The 16671-nt window shown below is 40.2% G+C and overlaps 1 protein-coding gene across 8 annotated transcripts in view; it reads left to right on the forward strand.

Moving 5' to 3' along the window:
- Positions 1-16671, forward strand: part of fal (SAM and HD domain containing deoxynucleoside triphosphate triphosphohydrolase falten) — a 152787-nt gene that overhangs the window by 75365 nt on the left and 60751 nt on the right. For all 8 annotated transcript variants that reach the window (XM_076205663.1, XM_076205669.1, XM_076205667.1 and 5 more), the window contains 3 exons: positions 755-952; positions 2919-2999; positions 8421-8596. In XM_076205663.1, coding sequence (XP_076061778.1) covers positions 755-952; positions 2919-2999; positions 8421-8596 — 455 coding nt within the window. The remainder of the gene's footprint in view (positions 1-754; positions 953-2918; positions 3000-8420; positions 8597-16671) is intronic.

Raw genomic sequence — 16671 nt, forward strand, 5'->3', positions numbered from 1 at the left:
TATGAATTCAAATCTAAATATGATAATTAGAAATCAAGGATATAGACTAAGTTGGAACTATACATGAATTTGAGGCTAGGTATGATAAATAAGAGAGTAGGAGACTGAACCTAGTGAATGTTGTTCTTTTCATGTTGTGGCTGGGGTAGGCTATGGTGAAAAGGAAGAGGGTTGGTGAGTTTGTCTCCTTATTTATAAAATATAACTGAAAAGATTTTACATATTGGCAGGAGCAGATATATATGCCACATGGGTATCATCCATGGTGCAAATTACCATAATTAGGTCAGCCTCAGGTCATATGGGGATCAAGTGGCAAGGGTCAATGATTACTAAGGCTACAGCACATTCCTTTGATGCTATGCTGTCAAACTGGACCAAGTGGTTTGTACACTGTACTACAATTAGGTAAATACAGTTTGGTAGATATATGATCCCTAGTCCCCTCCATCCCATTTACTTGCCTTCTATGACATGCATGGAAACATAGTAGTGGCATTCTACTTTCAACCCCCCACCCCCACCACATGGTGATCAAGAGAAGTAGTCTTAGAGGTGGTAGAATATATCTTCATAGAGGTAGAAAAGAGGGACAGAAATAGTACAAAAGTATCTCATTCTTGAGTAGAAATTTTACTAATAGGTGATTGTGGTTCCAGTCAGTAGGGGTATTCATAAAGCCCCTAAAGTATGGACTGCTTATCACCATGCAGTCAACATGGATATATGTATACTCAAATACTTCTTTCTACAGCATGAACAGATCTCGGTGAAGATGTTTGAGTACCTGTTGGATCAGAATGAACGAGTACGCGTTGCAATGGATCGTTACGGACTGACTGCAGAAGACATTGAGTTTGTGAAAGAGCAGATAGCAGGCCCATTGATGCCACACGGAGAGAATGAGTGGCCATACAGAGGACGCAAAGAGACCAAGTCATTCTTGTATGAGGTAAGAATAAAGTAAGAATAATTTTTTCATGAGATAAAAAAAAATTGCAATGTCAGAGATGTATACTGAAAACCCTTTTACCCTTACAAGGGGGTGGCTGAGACAAAACAAACACCCTCATCAAACACAATTAAAACCCATTCAACCACCCCTTCTATCTCAACATTTGGGGATGAAGGGTCACCGTGTCCTTTGTCATGCTGTTTAGTCCAAAGGCAATACAGTGAGGCATGGTTCTTCCACATCAGCATCTGTTAGAATGAGTTAGTTTATTACTACTTCATCATACAGTGACCCCTCACCTCGTGTGCTCAAAATTAGTTATGAAGCAGATGAGAAGAACATCTCTTAGGGTGGTGTCATTCCTTCTTCCAATCACAATATCTACTTCTGTTTTTCTCACTCTCTTCTCTGGTCAACAGACATTCCACATGCATCTGGATTCCTCTTTACTCCATCCATCCATCTAATTTTGGTAGGTATTGCAGATGTATGGGATAGGAAGAAGGCTGTTAAGAGCAGTCAAGAGTTTTTATGAGAGTACGTAGAGCCTGTGTTAGAATTAGAAATGGAGAAAGTGAGTGGTTTGAGGTAAAGGTGGGACTTCACCAGGGATGTGTTATGTTGCATTGGCTGTTCAATTTATAAATGGATGGAGTGGTGTGAGAGGTAAACATGAGGGTAGTGGGCCAGGGATTGGTGATGGTTAAAGAAAATGGAGAAAAGTGGAAGATGAGCCAGTTGTTGTTTGCTGACAAAACTGCACTTGTAGCAGGATCAGAGGAGGGATTAAGGAAGTTAGTGACAGAATTTGGGAAGGTGTGCAAAAGAAGGAAGATAAATGTGGGTAAAAGGTGATGGGATATACAAGGGGAAAATGTGCCAGCAAATTGGAAGTGAGTATTAAGGGAGAGAGAATGTAGGAAGTGGATAGCTTTAGATACTTAAATGCAAATGTGGCAGGAAAGGGAGGAGTGGGGCCGGAGGTAGAATGTAGATTGAGAGAAGCAAGTAAATGCCTTGGGACATTAAAAAGTGTAATGAGAAATAGATATTTGAGAATGGATGCTAAAAGGAGATTGTATGAAGGGGTAATTGTGCCAGGGCATTATAAAAGTCTGCAATGGACTGACAACAGGAATGGTGACCACATGTCCTATGCTTCTTGGCAATTACTGTAGTTTCTTCTACCCATGAGCACATTCTTTACATCCTTTTCTACAATTTTTGTTCATGACATCACAACTATGCAGTTAGATGTAATGCCAGCATCACTTATGTAAATTTGGGAGAATGCTGGATATTCAGAACATACCTCCATCTGCTCTCACACCTGCACATATCTATGTCGCAACATATGCAAGTGTGGAGAAAGCCAGGGCGTCCATCCAGGATAACATTTAGAATGTTTCATTTCCATCAGCTCCCACACCTTTACATATCTATCTTGCAGCATTTACAATTTTATTGCAACACAATACATAATACACAATAATGTTACAATGAAAAAAATTAAGATAATTATATGTATGATATACATATACAGATATACATATGCAAATAAAAGTTATAATTACAATTTTATCATTATCACACCAGGGCATGACACTGATGTAGTGGTAGTGAATTTGCCTATAAATTCAGCAGCCAGTGTTTGGTCCCTGATCAGGGATGCACTTCCAGATGAGGTGTGAGGTTTTTGACTGGTTTTGAAGATAGGCAGCAGGGAGATGATCCTCTTTGACATCCACTTTTAGGATTACAACTGGCAAATTCATGTTGCTGATTCTGTTAGAGGAAAAACTGCATATTTGCTACTAGTGATATATGCTATTATAAACCATAATGTAGCATGGTTCATTCAAAATAGATCTTTATAGCACTGACAGTTTCATAATACAAAAACTACTATATGTTACTTAACTGAGTTGCAGCAAAGTGTAACAGTTATGTCAATTCCTTTCAGATTGTGGCTAACAAGAGAAATGGTGTGGATGTGGACAAGTGGGACTACTTTCTCAGAGATGGACACAATCTTGGTATCAGGGTAAGTTTTTGTAGGGGTTAGAAGTGAACAGATAAGTAGCAATGGCATTGATAACCAATGCTTTTGAAGTATCTTTCACAAATTGTAATGAATATGGAGCAGAACGTGTATGGTAAGATTAGGAGGTATTGGTTGGAAAGAAAAATATGAAACTACAAGAGCAAGGTTTCTGATTCATGGTGATAGTAATGATTTAGGTAGATCACATATACACCCATCCCCCTGCTATCAGGCCTAATTGGTGTGGCTAAAGCCGCACAATAGCTGAAAATGCAATAGTGGAACTTATGAACTAATGGTATTAATTATAATTGGTACCCAGACCAAAAATTTTCCTCTAACTTCACCAATATTTCTCCTTTCTCTTCACTGTTTTCACCTTTCTTAACAAAATTGCTTAAACATACAGTCCAGTGTTGTAATATGATAAATACATCAAGGCTATAAAAGGAAAAATAGACATTTCATAGACATTTATTTGATATTTTTGAGGGTGATGAGTGGCTTGTGTGGATTAGAGGAGTTCCGAGACTGGGGCAGCTTGCTACTGACCACCCACTCGACGTTGTATCTCGTCGAGGAAATCATCTATGGCTGCAGGAGTCTCAAAACCCTCAAAATAATCCATATCATCCCCAGAATCCTCATCTTGTGATGGTCCTGGTTGTGTCTCGGCGCGCCGGTGTTAGAATTTTGTGATCTGGTGTTGCTGCAGGACGTTGATGTGGGCATGATACTGTTCGTTGTAACCTTCTAGTGCTCTAATAATGAGCAAACATCTTGCTTCACTATTGATGGAGCTATCTTGCTCAAAGAGGTGCCACATCCTGATGCCGGCTATGGTGAGTCCCGCATGTGTGGATACCTGACCCTCCTCCTCTCTCCCCATCATCGTCCTCTTCCATGATGTCAGCAACTGTAACAGGGGCTGGCTGTATCATTTCCAGGATTTCACCCTCTGTTGTGTCCTCAAAACCACCTCCAGGAACTTGGTGGGCCTCTTGTGCAGCTGCCTCTGCCTTGGCCTTCACTGACTGTGGCTCACCTTCCACTCTCCCGCGTCGGTCCTCCAGCAAACCCTCCAACACATTTTGCCATGCATGGTGAATTGTCTTTCGGGTCACATTTTTCCAGAAGTGTTCAAAAAGAAATTGAATACTGTATGTACTGTAGTACTCACTTATTCACGGAGTGGGACCTGAGAACAAGTAACAAGTCACGTCTACAAAAATGTTGCAGCTATCACGTGCCAACACACACACACAGCGCACCGTGTAGGAGCAGTGTGGTGGCCTGTACATGTAAACAAACCCTCAACCAATCAGCGTGCAGCTCAAGCCAACAAAGATGGCTGCCGCCCATGACATCACAGGGGCGCGTAATAGCAGCCACCTGCCACGTGATACGAAAATTTGGGCTAGAGGCGCGCGATAGCAGCCAATTTGAGGTGCAATATGGAAATTGTGTCAGCTTTTCAAGTATGCACAATAGCAGTAAAACGTGATAGCTAGGGGATAGGTGTACTTCATAGAGAGGAGAGAACAAATTTCAGGGAGTAGGATGACAGCAGGATGATCCACAGCATTACACAGAGATGGACTTGGATGAAGTTCCAATTTTGGAGAAGTTGTATGGGTCAAGGCATTTTAGAATAGAATCTGTAGTACCCTTAATGGAAGACTGTGACAGGTACCTGCAGGGACCAATGACTAGTACTGTCATGTGGTGGTCCTGCAAGATGAAGATTGAAGGTGCCCATTTCCAAACTGTCAACTCCCTCACCTCTTATCATGATCTAAATGTCACTCTGTTTCCAGACTGGGCCCAGAATCTCTCCCTCTTTCAACATCAGCTTTATTACTTACACCATTTCACACATGGGAAACTGATAACTGGGGACTGAAATCCTTCTATTACTATTTTCAGCTAGTGATACAGAAAGAATTCCACATCAATAAAACACAGGCAACAGTCCAATGTTTATTCCCAAAGAGATGTGTGGGAGAGTGAAAAGAGAGACTCTCTGGCTTAGTTCAGAGACCAGCCACATCTTTAGGAGGTGAAGTGTTGGGTCTATTTGGCACTGGCAGTGGATCTGGATGTCTGCCTTCCTTTTTAGGTATAGGGTGTCTTCCACTCTCCAATGTCTGTGCACAGTGCGGACATTGTAATAGAAATCATTACAATTCAAACATTAATAAAGAAAACAGCCTACACTACCACAAACATATGCATCCCACCAGAGACATCAATCCATGAGGCCTCATTCCTCAACTCCAGCCACTCAGTTTGTTTACAAATCACATACTTGCAGGTGTTCTGGACACACATCATCCAGTCATACTTAACACAAAAAAAGCAGATTAAGCAGGACGCATAATACTTGAACAGCTTCCCAACCAAAATAAAATTAGCTCTAGCAACAGTACCACTAAACAACCTCTTCAACTCAATTAACAACAAACATCCCCTGCTATAACAATGTAGTCACCCTCCTTACCAACACAAAAATATGAGAAACCATTCAAGATCTTTCATGTGATCACTTCTGAATAAAAGTTATCATAGAATTAGAAGAAAAAATACAACTCTTTTTCAAAAAATGTTTATAAACTACCAAGTACCAAACTAGCAAGAGCACACAGAAGATATAGCGAAAGAGCTAGAATACTTTGAAATAGACCAGTACTCATACCTGAATAAAGCAATAAACAGAATAGTAACTACCATCCATGAAATAAGTTGAAAACTTTCCCAGAGGCTATAGAGAAAATTTCAACCCCCAACTACACAGATAACATAGCCCTATTAAAAAAAAGAAAAACAATTTGAAAAAGAAACTCAACAGAACAAGAAAAAGAACATTTAAAGCCATTAAATAGATACATCACAAATGTCTTAAACAACAAACAAAATGAAAATTGGGGAAATAACTGATAAATTAGATTTAAAAAATGATGAGTGAATGTGTTGAGCTGTAAAAACTATTAACAATTAAAAATTAACTCCCCACTCCCACCTATGACATGATGTAACTCAGGGTAAGATACTATCACCAAAACAGTAATTTTTCTAAAACAAGGTTCAAGCCCACAATATTAACCCCTTCCATACGGTGCCGCACACGTAGGCGTCATGGACTTAGATCTCGGTGGCAGCAGCCAATGCCAGCCGTACGACGTGTCGTAATAATACTCGCATCATAAAATATAGTCACCGCTTATATCGATCGTTCTCTCTTCACCCGTGAATTTTGATAATCATAGAAAATGCGATTACAAAAGAATTAGAAAGAATGTCATTATGGAGGGGCGACTACAATAAATATAATCAAGACACCGATATGGCAGCCTCGCGAATACACTCGCTCCCCATGACGCCTACGTGTGCGGCACCGTATGGAAGGGGTTAAGAAATAGGAAAATTATTAAAGAAAAAAACAACTGATATTGAAGCTATCCCAATTTCATCAGTGAATACATATAGCAAAGGCTCTTTTCCCCCCTACAAGGGAGGTAGCAAGAACACAAAGGCACAAAAACCACTCTCACCCACTCCATCCTCACCACTCTCCCCCCTCCCCCCTGTGGCAACATGCCACTACTGTAGTGTCCCCTTAATGCATATAGCATTTTTGTAAAATAAAATTACTGTAATGAAAGAAACTATTATATGTGTCCATCATAATCAAATTATATATTGTAAATAATATTGCCACTGGCTGTATGGTGTTGAATTTGCAGGAGGATTGTTTAGTTTTAAAGTAACGTATTTTTCGGACCATAAGGCGCACCCGTAATCTGCTATTCCCCGTCCTTACATAAGAAATCAGACCACCTCCATGGATGGTCTGCCCTGCCAATACCCCTAAAAAACAACACAAACACGTTATGGGAATTGTGGGGAATAAAACCAACATTAGCAGTTTTATTCCCGGATTTCTCTATTCACTTAAAATCACAAGATTTATTACAAATGATGGTAGAATTTTTGTTTCGATCATGGGCGCAACATAGCAATAGAAAATTATTATTGATTTTGTAAATTATAATGTATCAATGTAATATGTAATTTTGTGAGCAGGAATAAAAAACAAAAAAGGTGCTAAAACAGATTTCGTAAGTAACAAAGTCGTGTCGGACAAATGGTACTCCATGTTTGTTATGATAGATGCCAACATCGAAGAAATGAAAGGATGATAAATTCGTCTAACCTAACCTAACCTGTGTTTAATAAATTATTACCTGCAAATTAAATGTCATCTGGCTCGTCCTCGTTGTCGTCATCGTGAGAGACGTTCGCGGGCTTTTCAACCACACTCTCAGCTTGCAGGGTATACAAAGTTCTTGCAGCTTGAAGGAATGCATGTATCTCCACTCCATAACATTCCTTCAAGAAAATGTACCTGGCGAGGACAGACGACAAGATGGCGTCCTGATCCTATGCTACCGACTTCGTTCATTAGCATATTTGCTTGTAGCAAGGTATTTTTTATTTTCATTTCCACCCACAAAATTGCATATTACATTGATACATTTTAATTTACAAAATGAATAATTGATTTTCTATTGCTATGTTGCGCCCATGGTCGAAGCTAAAAAAAATACCCAAATGACTACAGTCAGACTGGAGTGAGACGTGACCAATGCAAAATGGCTGTCTGTGTTGTGGACGCTATCATGTCATAGCCATGATAACGTGAATGAATGCGGTGGCATGGATTCGAAAACTGTCGAAGTTTTTGCAATATTCTTGTCAAGATACATGCATCTTGGTTATAACTTGGTTGTAACTTTTGCTAGGCCTATGCACTGTCGCCGTCAGCAGGCTATCTACGAAACATGTCAAAATAGTATGTCACTATCCGAGGCATTTTTTTGCACTGAAGCCACACATAAGGCACACCACCCGATTTTGGCCGATTTTAAGGATTTTGCCTGCTCCTTATGGTCTGAAAAATGCAGTAGGTATTATGTGAGCTCCGTTTCCAGGAATTTTACTGGGATTTTATTGTGCAACTATGAGTAGTTGAAGGCATCAATCAAGAGTTTTATAGCTATTGTGCCAAGTTATTTTAGTTGATGTTCAAAATTTTGCTTGGGCCTTCAGCATGGAAGTTTTTCAGTTTCTTTATTGCCCCCTCTATATCTTTATTTGGAAGTAAAATGTGTTAGAATTAAATGAGACAGAAGGTGGCACAATGCAAACTTGAAAGAAATGTTAGATGAGAACAGAATTTATATGAAGGTTTTAAAATGATTAAGAAATTCTAGAAACATGTGATTAATAATAGAAAATCAGTTCAAGATTGTTCTTAATAATGCTGTGATAGTGTCCTTGAAGATAGACCACTGCTGAGTTATCAGCAGAATACAATACAATACCTGATCTTATATCTGACCTCTTCCTGTTTTGTTCTAGGTGACTTTTGACTACAAGCGTCTAGTGAATTTTTCACGTGTTATCCGGGTGGACAACAAATACCAAATCTGTGTTCGAGACAAAGTAGCTGAATGTGTCTATGAGATGTTCGAGACAAGACAGAAGTTACATGTTAAGGCATATCAGCATCGTGTCGTCAAAATCATTGACAGCATGTGAGTGCCAGCACCATAGATCATTCTGACCTTCAGGAGAATTCATCTATCTTTTTTCTGGTTTCATCTTGCAACAAGGTCTCATCCAGTACTTGCCAACCACCTTCTTTTCCAGTTTTTGTGTTGTGTTTGTGTAACAATCAGTCTTTTGCCCCTGGTCCCACCTGTAGAACACCTGTGGCCATCAGGAAACTGACAACCATTGTTTTGGAGTTTAACAAATTTACATGTTTAGGAGTCAGAGTTTTAACCCCTACAGCCAGGGATTTTTTTGTTTTTTTTCCCCAGAGCCATTTTTCATTCTTTTCTAAATTTCACCAGAGCCATTTTTTATACTTCCAGAGCCATGTTTTTGCATGAAAAAAAAAAAATATATATATATATATATATATATTTTTTAGCAAATCAACCTTTAATTTTGGGGGGAGGGGGATGGGTGAAACTGATCAGCAGACACAGCACCTCTATTTCCACTGACAGTGGTTGGGGGTGGAAATGCACAATAAGCCTTGCAATACACTGTTAGAGTACCATCACTGCCCTGATCCACTTCAAGCTAATCTAGGTTCCACGAGCGTATAGTAGATTCATGGTTTACTGGTTTTCGTTTTCCTTGGCCCTTGCCTGTAGAGTTTGAATTAGGCTTTGCTGGTCCAGAAGTGGTTCCTGCCGTCAAAACACTCTCCCTCGATTCTGAAAAGACTGAATCTGAGGGCAAACCATCTTCACTAATCTTCACTCGCCTCACTAGAAATCGCTCCATGATGTACGATCATCGAAAGTTTGGCATTGATGTGACATACAAACGTAGACCTAGCTACCGTAAACATAAGCTAGCTAACGAATTATTTTTTATTTTTGTATTCTTTATTTTCCCTCCAAAGATCCATATTTATGAACTAAATATATCATCAAATGTTCATATTTATACTTAGATTTATTTACTTTTAATTGCTAACCAAACATTTGATTCTATTTTGTTTTCTCATAAATACGCGAACGAGGTTATAAATGGGATTTCTTAGTTTCCCTTCTAGGCTTCGAGCGAGTTTGCATATGTACAGTGTACGTATGCATGCGGTGACGTGGTATTGGGTATGGTGCATTGTACATGTAGTCAGCGCATTGATTGGGCAGCTAGCTGCATGCAACCAATGAACTTCCCTGCATACAGGTACCATGCAATTCAAAACTAGCGACATTATATAGCACGATAGTCGTGTAGAGTCTAGTCAACATGTACTATAGTATACGCACGCATGCAGCTAATACGAAGCTAGGCTAGGTAAGCCATTGAACTCTAGCAGCTATACCGCATAAACATATGTACGTACATCAACAAGTTGATTGATGTGTTGTGTTTATGATATCGATTGATAATGCAATGATTGATCATGGGTAAGTTGTGTTTGCTCTGATCCTTTCATCAATGGTGATGGGATTCAGGGATTGCCAAATGATGGATAATGCATGAAAAACATTTAATATTGCTGCGGGAGCGATTTTCTTGTGGGGGATCGCTCTCACTATTGGATTTATGAGAGCGACATTGGAACTTTCCCATGCGAAATCGCTCATCGCTCCCGTGTATTTTTGTTGCTGCCTACAGCACCAGCAGTATATGTTGTATGCCACAATTGTTTTATGGATTGAATGTCAGCGGCATACATCGTATGCTGCAATTTAAAAATTTTGCCCAAAAACTCGCAACCCTGGCAGCAATTTTTTGGGGGTAACTTGGAGTATAAAATTGGCCTTTAGGATGTAATTTAGGCAATTCTGGTGTATGAAATGAAATACGAAGAGGTGAAGATGTACTTTGACAGGCATGTGCTTTTTAGTATGTATTCAGACATATAGAACTGGCAATTTCACACTACCAGTTTTTGAAATAAATGTGTAATACAAAATGTGGCCAGGCAGTAATGATGTGATGGATACTTACTGAAACATTTACTAAAACAATAAGAAAAACCATAATCACCTGTCCTTCATGAAATTATAAAAAAAAAAGATACCGAAAAATCAATTTACCACATAACAGAAGTGATAAATATTTGCCAAAAAATCCACAAAAACTATGTATAAGCACGTTTTCCATAAGTGTCAGACTATTATGGGCTACTGTACATTGACTTGAAACATTGTAAATGTCAAATTCCTTCACTCTCTGAAATTCTAATAAAGCTTCCTCCGAAAAAATAAAACACATTCTTGTTTAAGGGAGCGTCACCAGCAATATTTCGAAAAATTCTGGTACATGAGCGAATTTTAGGTAAATATTTCAAAAGAATCTCTGTGATGGTGGAAACACTCATACAAAGTTATAGAACTGTATTTCGTTTTGTTTTTGTTTTTGTTTTTTTATACAGAATTAGATAAAATATTGGCAACCTCTGGCAACCCCATTGCATAGAAAAACATTCTGTTTATTGAAATAGTGTCAACATTTCTATAGCTTTTTTTTTTTTTTTTTTCTACAGAATTGTGTTTATGGAGATATTTGGCAATTACACCCGCCACCATACCCCAGAAAGACAGTGGACAGGGTACCAGTACTCTTGAAAAGGTCAAAGTAAGGTGACATCACTCCTGGTGCTCTCACCGTACGCAACAATTTTGATTCCTTGTCCTATATTAATGCTGTGATCATGGGAAAATTAACAAGAAACAAGAGAGAGAAGCAGCAGAATATAGAGAGGGCCCGTGAGTGCCTGAAATAGAAACAAGAAGGAAAAAGAAAGAAAGAGGAGAAAAGCAGCAAAGCTATGTCTAGCATTCTGCAAGCATTTACTAGCCACACCCACCTTACACCTCCTCCACCCATGCCACACCACTCACTCACACCTCATCAGCAAAGAAGAGGAAATTGGAGATTTGCTATACATCACAACCATCAAACAAATGGTTGCAAAAATTTAAATACCCATCCTGTAAAGTTTATGTTTTTGTTCTTTCTGTTGTAATATCTTCAGTTGTTCTTGTAAGGGGTATTTACCTATATTCATTAAACACATACATACATACATATACCAAGGCTTTTTCCCCCTTACAAGGGGGGTAGCCAAAAAGAAAAAGGCATAAAATCATTCCCACCCATTCCATCCCTAAATACACACCACACATTAAACACATATTAAAAAAAAAAAAAAAAAATCACCTACTCTATCAAGTGATGCGACACTCCCTTAACCTGCGTGAGGAGCGAAAGAAAGTCTATAGATTTTCTACCAAACTTTTGCACATATATTTTGACAAAATTGACCCAGTTTCTCTACTTCTAGGCTAAGATGAATGAAAATAAGCAAGATTTGTTGATTTGACATTATTTAAGTTGTTTTTAGTGAAGAAAGAAAATTTATTTTGGCTCCGGCAGGGGGGGGGGTTGTTGTTAGGGAGTCAGTCAGTGAAAATTAGTAAACTCCAGCTTCAACTCCTGCTTGTTATATTGTCATGTTATTATAGATTATTCTTTTTTCCATCAATGTATATCTAGATATACATAGATATTACAGAAGAACCATGAAATAATGGACAAAAGGGGGGCACTACTGGTCTGTTTAAGCCATTTTACCATAGGTTGAGCATAATGTTGATAAATTTAGGGTCATACTAATTACCAACATTGTTTTTAGATAATATTGGCATAAGTAAATTATTTGTGCTATATTTTATTACTTCTGTAAGCTTTCAAGCATTTGGCTGCATCATTAATGAGGTTCAAGGTGTGATACACTACCGACAACTTATAGCTCAATGCAAGCTTTGAGATGCCATGTTTGTTTTAATTTTTTTTGTGGAAGATAAACTAACAGAAGTCTGAGGATGGACCTACTTTGAATGTTTAGTAGGAGTAGGACTAAATACAGAGCTCCAAGTTGCCATTTATGGTACATACATATACCAAGGCTTTTTCCCCCTTACAAGGGAGGTAGCCAAAAAGGCATCAAATCATTCCCACCCATTCCATCCCTGAATACACTCCACACCCCTCCACCCTCCCTCCTATCTTAGCACCTCCTGGATGACGGGTCATCCCTGCACCTTGTCCACTGCCCTGGGTCAGAAGCAGTGTCGCAAGACACAGCACATCCACAGCAAGGCTGCTTCATTAAATCGGCGACCCCCCCTCTCCATCCCCCCATGCATAAAAGGAGAAGACTGGGAGAAATCCCTTCGGGCTGCGTCAAATTTTGCTCACACATACTACCTCACCCCCCATCCCCCCACCCATTCCACCTCATGCATCACAACATCATCCATATAAAACCATTCTCCATTCACCCCTGTCTTCTGTCCTCTCCCGTCCTTCCTCAACAGACATTCCCCTCTTCCCCAAAGCCCCCTTCACCCCATCCATCCACCTCATCCTAGGACGTCCCCTCATGTTCACTCCCTCCACATCTGCCTTCCATACCTCTTTTACTAGTGTTTCTTCACTCATCCTTTTCATGTGTCCAAACCATCCTAATACTCTTTCATCCACCCTATCTCCCAACTCCCTTTCCACCCCTGTTCTCCTCACCTCTTCATTTCTCACTCTAGCCTAGTAACCCCCATCATACTTCTCAGACACCTCATCTCAAACATATTCAAACTCCTTCTCTCTTCCTCTCTTATATTCCATGTTTCTGCTCTATACAGTGCTGTTGGCACAATCACTCCTTCATACAGTCTCCTCTTAGCATCCATTCCCAAATGTCTATTCCTCATTACACTTTTTAATCCACCAAGGCATTTACTCTCTTCTCTCAATCTACATTCTACCTCCACCTTCACTCCACCTTTTCCTGCCACATTTGCACCCAAGTATCTAAAACTATCCACTTCCTCCAGTCGCTCTCCCTTAATGCTCACTTCCAGTCTGCTGCCACTTTCACCCCATGTACATCTCATCACCTTACTTTTACCCACATTTATCTTTAGCTTTCTTCTATCACATACTCTCCCAAACTCTGTCACCTACTTCCTCATTCCCTCCCCCAATCCTGCCACAACTGCAGTGTCGTCCACAAACAACAGCTGGCTCACCTCCCATGTTTCCCCATTTTCTTTAACCATCTCCAATCCCTGACCCACTACCCTTGCATTTACCTCTCGCACTACCCCATCCATGTATAAGTTGAACAGCCAGGGTGACATAACGCATCCTTGACGAAGTCCCACCTTTACCTCGAACCACTCACTCTCTCCATTTCCAATCCTGACACAAGCTCTACTACTCTCATAAAAACTCTTGACAGCTCTTAGAAGCTTTCCTCTTATCCCGTATATCTGCATAACCTCCCACAGTGCTTTTCTGTCTACCCTGTCATAAGCCTTTTCCTGATCCATAAAAGCCCAAAAAACATCCTTCCCCTTTCCTATAGTTTTCTCACATATCTGCCTTACCACAAAGATCTGATCTACACAACCTCTACCTGTCCTAAATCCACACTGTTCCTCACCAATTACTCCCTCTGTTCCTCTCCTAATCCTCTCAATCAAGATCCTCCCATAAGCCTTCCCAACTACACTTAACAAGCTAATCCCTCTGAAACTACTACATTCACACTTGTCCCCTTTTCCCTTGTAAAGTGGAACTATACAGGCACTCCTCCAGTCCTCCGGTACTCTACCCTCTCTCCAGCAAACATTGAATAATATCACCAACCAGTCCACCATCACTGTACCTCCTTTTTTTAGACATTCTGCATGGCATCCATCCAGACCAGGTGCCTTACCTGCTTTCATCATCTTAACAACTGCCTTCACTTCATCCTTCCTTATTTCTCCTCCATTTTCCTCACTCATCACTCTCATTTTCTTAGCATTTCCCACTGCAACTATCTTTCCCTCCCTATTCTCCTTCACATTTAGCAACTCCCTAAAATATTCTCCCCATCTTCCCCTTACTGCCTTCTCTTCCATTATCATCTCTCCATCTGCACCTTTTACCTTTTCTTCTCTACTTGATTCGCCTCCTCTTCCTCTCTTAATTTCATTCCAAAACATCTTTTTATTACTTTCAAAATTTTCTGTCATACTCTTACCCCATTTCACATCTGCTCTCCTCTTTGCCTCCTTTACCTTTTGCTTTACTTCTCTTTTCTTTGTACCTCACATATGACTCCCTCGTCCTATTTTGTAACCAATCCGTGAAAGCACGCTTCTTCTCTTCTACAACCTTTGTTTCCTCATCCCACCATTCACTACCCTTCCTTCTATTTCCTCCTGTCCTTCTTGTTCCACACACCATCCTTGCACACTTTGTGACTCCCTCCTTGAACCATGCCCACTCCTCCTCCACACCTAGCTCTACTCTCTCCTTCACTTCCTCCCACTCCTCTCTCACCTTCTTCTTGTACTCCTCCTTTTTCTTTTCATTTAGAGTTCACTCTAAGAACCTCCCTACCTTTTGTCCCTTTCCTCTTTCTCCATCTATCCTCCACTCTCAACTTACCTTCCACCAAAAAATGATCTCGTATTCCCCCACCCTCTCCCCTTTGCACATGTACATCCTTAACTCTTGCTATCATAATCCTATTTACCACTGCATAATCCATTAACGCTCTGTCTACCACCCCTCCATCCACCACCCTCTCCCATGTGTACTTATGCTTGACTTTCTTCTGAAACACTGTATTTGCTATCATTAACTCTCTAGACACATTTCCACCATCAACTCTCCACTACGATTCTTTCCTGGAACTCCACACTTCCCAACCACTCCATCAATTGGACCATTTCCTACTTTAGCATTAAGGTCTTCCAGTACTATTACATTGACATTTCTCCCTAAATCCTCTATGCACTCATTTAAATCTATCCAAAAGGCCTCCCTTTCTTCTACACTCTTCTCACTACCAGGCCCATATGCACTTACAAAGACCCATATCTCCTTTCCCAGTTTCTCCTTCATCCACATTATCCTTGAGGAAACCTCCTTCCACTCCAGTACACGTTTACCTATCTCTTCACTTACTAGAATAGCCACCCCTTCCCTCCCTCGCCCTCTCTTCACTCCTGATAACCTCCCACTTACACTCCCAAACTTACACTCACCCTTCCCTCTCAACTTAGTTTCACTCAAAGCCAACACATCCATCTTTCTTCTCACAAACATACTACCTATCTCTTCCCTTTTACTCTCATCTGTACCACATCCACGCACATTAAAAGACCCAAACCTTAGGGTGCTGGTCGGAAAACTCTTAGACCCTCTTATGCCTTTACTTTTTCTTTTAGGAATGTCCCCTGTGGGGCTACAAGGAGAAGGATGCCTAGTCCCAATCCCCGTTCCTTTCCTCTCGCCTCTTGCGATCCAAGTAGAAATACTTGGTGGCAGTATTCTTTTCCCCCACCACAGGGAATAGGTAATTTATGGTCATTACGGTTTAATAAATACAAAGAGTGTCTGAGAACTTACTTGGTAGCATTCTCAAACAATTGGTCTGAAATAATGTAGAACTTGAAGGCTTCTTGTGTGAAGACGTAAGAAGGTCCCTTGCCGACTGGTTTTAAGAGTGGTCAAACTGGAACCAGAGCTCTGGGTGTTCTGCCGTTCAGACCCGACGATAGTGGCCGTATTCAGCGGGACTCTTACGTGTTTGAAAAAAAAAGCTCGAAGCCACAGGTTAACTTTTACTTTAAGTAATATCTCAAAGTTCTTGAGTTATCAAACCAAATTACTTCATGGATTTAATAAGTAAAAGGGAGAGAACTTAATTGTATCTTATTTAAAGTTATGATAGGCATGGTTCGAAGTTTCAGGGTAGGCTCCTGAATCGAAAGAAAATAACATCTCGAGGGAAAGTTCCCAAACTGAGGTAAGCACTAATGTTCCCAATAATAATTACCACAACCTCCCCGAAAACAAAAAAAAGTGTTTAATAAATACAACACTTTCGAGGAAAATTTACAATAACCTTTTAAGTGCTAGAGACCTTACTTGATCTCTAGAGGCTAGCACAGTCTTACAAGAAGGTCTCATGGAGGAAGGTTGTGGAGCGACACAGTTGTTTTCCAAAGAAATAGCCTCCTCCAAGTTAGAGGCCTCTTCAAAAGGCTACGACTCGCTAGCCTGCAAAATAGTA

This window comes from Oratosquilla oratoria, chromosome 22, assembly GCF_046742065.1.
Source record: "Oratosquilla oratoria isolate Oo_2021 chromosome 22, ASM4674206v1, whole genome shotgun sequence".
Classification (NCBI taxonomy): Eukaryota; Metazoa; Arthropoda; class Malacostraca; order Stomatopoda; family Squillidae; genus Oratosquilla; species Oratosquilla oratoria.